Source organism: Salvelinus namaycush, chromosome 24 (assembly GCF_016432855.1).
Source record: "Salvelinus namaycush isolate Seneca chromosome 24, SaNama_1.0, whole genome shotgun sequence".
Lineage (NCBI taxonomy): Eukaryota > Metazoa > Chordata > Actinopteri > Salmoniformes > Salmonidae > Salvelinus > Salvelinus namaycush.
Window position 1 is genome coordinate 4,402,659 of NC_052330.1, and position 6,000 is coordinate 4,408,658.

The following is a 6,000-nucleotide window of genomic DNA, read 5'->3' on the forward strand; positions in this document are numbered from 1 at the left end:
AAGCTTTGTCAAGATGGTTGTTGATCATTGCCAGACAGCCATTTTCAAGCCTTGCCATAGACTTCAGCCGATTTGATTCAATATTGAAACTAGGCCACTCAGGAACATTCAACGTTGTCTTGGTAAGCAACTCAAGTATATTTGGCCTTGTATTTTAGGTTATTGTCCTGCTGAAAGGTGAATTCATCTCCCAGCAGACAAACAGGTTTTCCTCTAGGATTTTGCCTGTGCCTACATTCCGTTTCTTTTTTTACCCTGAACAACTCCCAAATCCTTAATGATTACAAGCATACCCTTAACATGATGCATCCACAACCATGCTTGAAAATATAAAGAGTGGTACTCAGTGATGCATTGCTGGATTTGCCCCAAACATAGGACAAAAAAGTTAATTGCTTTGACACATTTTTTGCAGTATTACTTTAGTGCATTATTACAAATATTTTTGTAATATTTCTTTATTCTGTACAGGCTTCCTTCTTTTCACTCTGCCATTTAAGTTAGTGTTGTGGAGTACCTACAATGTTGTTGATCCATCCTCAGGTTTTCTAACATAGCCATTAAACTGTTTTAAAGTCACCATTGGCCTCATGGTGAAATCCCTGAGCGGTTTCCTTCCACTCCGGCAACTGAGCTAGGAAGGACACCTGTATCTTTGTAGTGACTGGGTGTATTGATGCACCATCCAAAGAGTAATTAATAACTTCACCATGCTCAAAGGGATATTCAATGTATTTTTTTTTTTACCCATCTACCAATTGGAAACCTCCCTGGTCTTTGTGGCTGAATCTGTGTTTGAAATTCACTGCCCAACTGAGGGACCTTACAGATAGTATGTGTGGGGTACAGAGATGAGGTAGTCATTAATAAATCATGTTAAACACTATTATTGCACACAGTCCATGCAATGTATTATGTGATTTGTTAAGCAAATTTTTACACCTGAACTTATTTAGGTTTGCCATAAAAAGGGGGTTGAATACTTGACTCAAAACATTTCAGCTTTTCATTGAATTTCTAAACAATTCCACGGCAAGTGACAAAAAAATTAAATTCTGTCTGTAACAGCAAAATGTGGAAAAATAACCAAAATGTGGAAAAATAACAGTGTACCCGTACCCCTATTTTGATTGATATCTTGGACGCATAATTTCCTGTTATAAACTCTGATACCTCCTGCGCCTCGACCTGTTGCTTCAGCCTGTTTCTGAAGTTTTATTTTGTTCATGAGTGTGTGTGTGTCAACACCTGTTACCAACTAGCTAGAGCCCGCTTCGCCTGGAACAGCTAACAAATGTTTCAAGCGCTGTAGAAGCTGTGTTTATTACACGCTTGTTCCCGGAACAATATTGACAATCCGGATTTCCAATGCGGAAATTGTTTGCTAGCGGAGGATTAAGGGAATGAGGTGGCTATGCTTAGCAAGCAAATCTCAATTTGGCACGAACTTAAGGGGAAAACGCAAATTTGAACTTTCTCAGCTCCTGTGGCTGGACGTCGCTCGGGCCTGTTGTTTCTCCGCCTTCAATATATTATTATTACAGTCTTACCGCTGTCATTGTAGGAGTGGACATGTTTGCATACCGCGCAACCTAGGCTACAGTTGTGAAAAAAATACAGCAGAATAGTTTTATATACAGACTAACAGTTACTAATTGGTAAATAGTAACCCTGCTTTTTGTTCATTATTATGTAATCCCAAACAGGGTTCTACAGTGCGACCATTTTACTTGTTCAATGCAAAGACCGTTCAATGCTTGGCTGAGCGCTTGTAGGGTAGAGGCCTGAGCTATAGCCTATATCAGACACGTTTCTTCTTTGTATGTTGAAAATACATTTCATGTAATTCTACTACACTTTATGATTGGAGACATTAACAATTTACAAGGTAGCCTACTCTGCTGACAATGACAAACAGATCAATAAAAACAACATTGTCCATATAATAGGCCTACGAAAAGGTGAGACAAATAGAATGACATCCATCTAAACTGGAGGAAATTATTGTCCAAAAACTTAAGTGGTACTGACCCAACAATGATAAAGACTGAATATGCGCAGTGCTCACGGGATTGAGATATGGCCGATGCTCTCTACTGGTGCCAATAAGAAAAGTTATAGGCCTACTGTTAGGTCAATTAAGTTGAGAATTTTGGTAACTAAAAGAAAGATTATAGTATTTTCCTTGTCTTCTCTTTACAGCCATTTGCTTTCCCGCAATTTAATTTAGAAATATTGCAATGTGCCTGGCTGGGACTCTACTTTTCACAACTCAACATCTATTTGGTATTTCCCCACACGCGCTGCCTTTCCTTGCAATTTAGAATCCACAACTTTTTTTTTTTAAGGCTAGGGTAAGCTAATGATTCTCTGTGTCCAAATCATGCTTTAGTAGCCTGTTTAAAAAAAAAAAAGATAGACAGCAGTAGGCTATATAATTTGGGCAATTTAATTCAATTTATTTAGGGAAAGCTTCCCTAGATTATGGACACGCCGCCTATGTCAATCTACTATCCTCCATAGTAGAAAAGTTGAACTATTCTATTGGTCAGCTTGTCGATAAAAAAATAGCCCAAACAGACTCCGGGACAGTTGTGGGACAATAGATCCCAAATTCATACAACCAGTAGGCCTAGGCTACATACAAATTTAAAAAGCAATGATTCTAATGCAACAGACCAGAACAATTTGCTTAAAATGTTGATAAACTATTTCTTAACATTATTAGCGCAGCAAAGGCAATAGGCTACATGTAAATGTGAATTTTGCTATCGGATAACGAAAGAAGTTGAAAAGCAACAGAACATGAGAGAAATAGGCTACTGGTTTCAAAGGCATATGGAAGTCTTTATAAAACTTACTTCCTCCATGGATATGGTTGGATTTTGCCTAGGCTACTTTGAAGCAAGGTAAAACATGGTTCATAATATGGAGTAAAACATTCAGGTGTCAAACAATTAAGTTGCTATGGTTTTCTAAATGCATACTGCCTCCAGATCATTGAAAAGTGGTGTTTGATGCGCTGAAACCTGCCTTACGTAACCTATGCATTTGAATGGTGAACGGGATCAACTTGATACGTTGCTAAATTTATAAACTAGCTATATATTTTTTTTATAAAACTAGCTCTTTTTAATAATTGACAAAACTATTTTAATACACAATCGCATTTAGAATTGTTGAGCAATGATTTTCTGCTCAAAGGCTCTCTGTACGCTATGTACAACTGATAAATAAGATAAAGAATATACAAACTCGCCAATTTAATCCCACTAAATGATGCAAATGAACCAATAGAACGATAAGCATAACCAGTCAAATGTATTTACATCAACTGGTATTTCCGTCAATGAATAGGCTAAAAAGCATTATTTCACAATGGGATTTTCCCTCTCATCCTGGACACTTGGCTGGTGCCAATTTTATTTATCAGCTTTTCTATTTATTTTTACAGCCAAAAGCCGGCTATTACCGGCTTACGGAAACCCACGGGCTCCTTGTAAAAAAGGTGCTTCTAGAGCGCTGCCAATTATATGTACACTGCTAGTACTCCTGGTGTGTGTGTGCACACGCACATACACACGCACACATCAATATATGTTAATGGTATGAACACCTTACTTTAAAAGAATGGGCTTAACATGCTGTATTTTTCTTTTGATTCCATACAGACTAATTAGCATATTAAATATATAATTTGCAAAGTTGTATAACAAGTTAATCAAATTTAATGAATTGTTACAAACTCAGTTTTGCATAAAGCATGAACATCTGTTAATATGACCACCCTACTTCAAATGATTGGCCTTAAATTACTGTAAATATGTATTCTGTAGTGCCTAATATAGCATTTTTATTTAATACTTTGTACTTTAATTTGAATCAATTTAATGACAATATGACCACCCGATCTTGAGATATTGGACAAAACATGTTGAATTAAAAAATCCAGACAGGTGATGGTGAAATTATTAACTAGGATTAACATTGACCTGTCCGCAACCTTGTTGGTCTCTTCAGATAACTTGAAAATAAGATCTCAGCAATGGCAAGTCCTATCTTCATGAAATCAAAAAAAGTGTTGTGTTCATGAGAAGCTTCTCTATAATAATACAAAGTATAACACCAGAACTAGAGTTTAATTTTGTCCTTTAACACCCTACTTAAAGTATCAAGTCTCTGCTATAACAACGGATGGGGAAGAAATGCCATACCAATAGGGCTCAGCAGTGGTCATTCAGCCTATGACTCACAAACACCTAAAGAGCAACAACGGGTCAGAGAAGCAGAACACTTCCACACTCAATGACAGGAAGCGTTAGGCCAGGACCACAAGCCCAGATGGGGAGAACACTTGGGACGGAAATATCTACAGGTGCCCTCCTGCCAAAACAGTGCCTAATGCCCTTCATGAAATCCACAGAAGGAGAAATGTCATTATCTCAGGAAAGGTTGAGTGAATGTGATGAAACGTTGCCCGCCCCAAAGGGTCTCACTGCCAAAGAAATCACAGCAGAACAATTCCACATTTCCTCTAGGAAAGTGTCAAAGGAGGCAATAGCCCAGCCTCTAGAAGCCTACATGCATGTCATTGATTGACCTGAGCATAGCTTTCGATCCAGAAAGTGGTAACAGCCTAATTCAAGAATGGCAACGACAACAAAATCTGGTTCCAATTGTGTTGTTTTATGTAGCCAAATATGCATAGCCTAATTGCCTGTGACCAGAACTATTTCCTAATCAACAAACATACAATCAACCATAAAAGTACAGTCATCTTGAACATCACATTGCTAATGGCAATTAGTTCAAGTGTATCCATCTTCCAAACAAATAGCTACTGTACGTACCCTAAGAGGACAGTTACTAGTGGAATCAATATAGCTAACTAACTAGAAAGCTATCCTAACATGCATTTTATCTCCCGAGGGAATTTCCCTTTAGATTAAATACTCAGGTAGATTAACCTTTTCACATGATGATTTGTGGGCCATAAAATACTGGTGGGTTCTATACATAAGTGGACTTGTGTGGGTTCCATAGATATATTAAAATACATCACTGAAATTAAAATGGGTTTGCAAGCTCAGCACAGCACCAAACGCTCAACATCCGACCTCATAAAATCACTATCAAACTAGCAAGGCCATCTCTAGTTCGACACATCCACAAGGCCTGACATTACATGACTTGACTAGCAAACGGTCACTTGCAACAACAACCACGGGGGAAATGTAGATATTTTAGCTAGGCATCAGGTTGTAAATTTCCAACACGCTTGCCAATTACTTCGCTAGGTTGCTAGTTAGCTAACGTTAATGTAAAGCGTGTGCTCATGAGACAGTAACCGACATGTTAGCTACTTGCCTGAATATCTACATTTTATGCTAAGAGAAAATATTTGGCGGCAGTGGTGAAGCAAAGTTAAGATGGCTAAGTCCATAAGTATCACTGAAATATGGTGTACTGTATTTTTATGAAGGTTATGCCGTTGATGCTGCACAATAAAGCAATGGGAAAATGAATGGGGGTTGGGCTACTAGCAAAAGAAATGAATGTGTCCGGGAATTCAGACTAGATATAACGCTAGTGAGCTATTTTGACTCACCTGGCTATATTGCACCCTGAATGGTTTCAGATAATTGGAGTTGGTGCACGGAACGACCTGGATATCGTTTATCTGCTCCATAGTTCAGACTGCTAGCTTTCCACCGGTGCTTCTCTCACGTCAGATAGCACAAACCACAGGTAGTAGTGGAGAATGAGACAAATGCCTACGGTTCCCTAGTAAGGACAAAATACACTCGTTTTTAATTGGAAGTCTTCTTATTCTTCTTTTATGAGATTTAACGGCGGTTGGCATCCAATTTGTTGCATTACCGCTACGTACTAGACTGGAGTACAACTCCCTTATACTTTGTTTGAAAAATTTAAATGTACTAAAACAATACCCTACCATCTAACACTACACTCACTAATTTCTAAATTATATCAAATAAA

At 38.0% G+C, this 6,000-nt stretch overlaps 1 protein-coding gene across 1 annotated transcript in view; it reads right to left on the reverse strand.

Annotated features, from left to right (window-relative positions):
- The window catches only part of LOC120019560 (uridine diphosphate glucose pyrophosphatase NUDT14-like), a 32,290-nt gene extending 26,575 nt beyond the window's left edge, over window positions 1-5,715 (reverse strand). Inside the window, exon 1 of the mRNA XM_038962864.1 lies at window positions 5,609-5,715. Within this exon, the coding sequence (XP_038818792.1) occupies window positions 5,609-5,689 (81 nt within the window). The 5' untranslated portion in view covers window positions 5,690-5,715. The remainder of the gene's footprint in view (window positions 1-5,608) is intronic.
- Window positions 5,716-6,000: the final 285 nt, after the last annotated feature.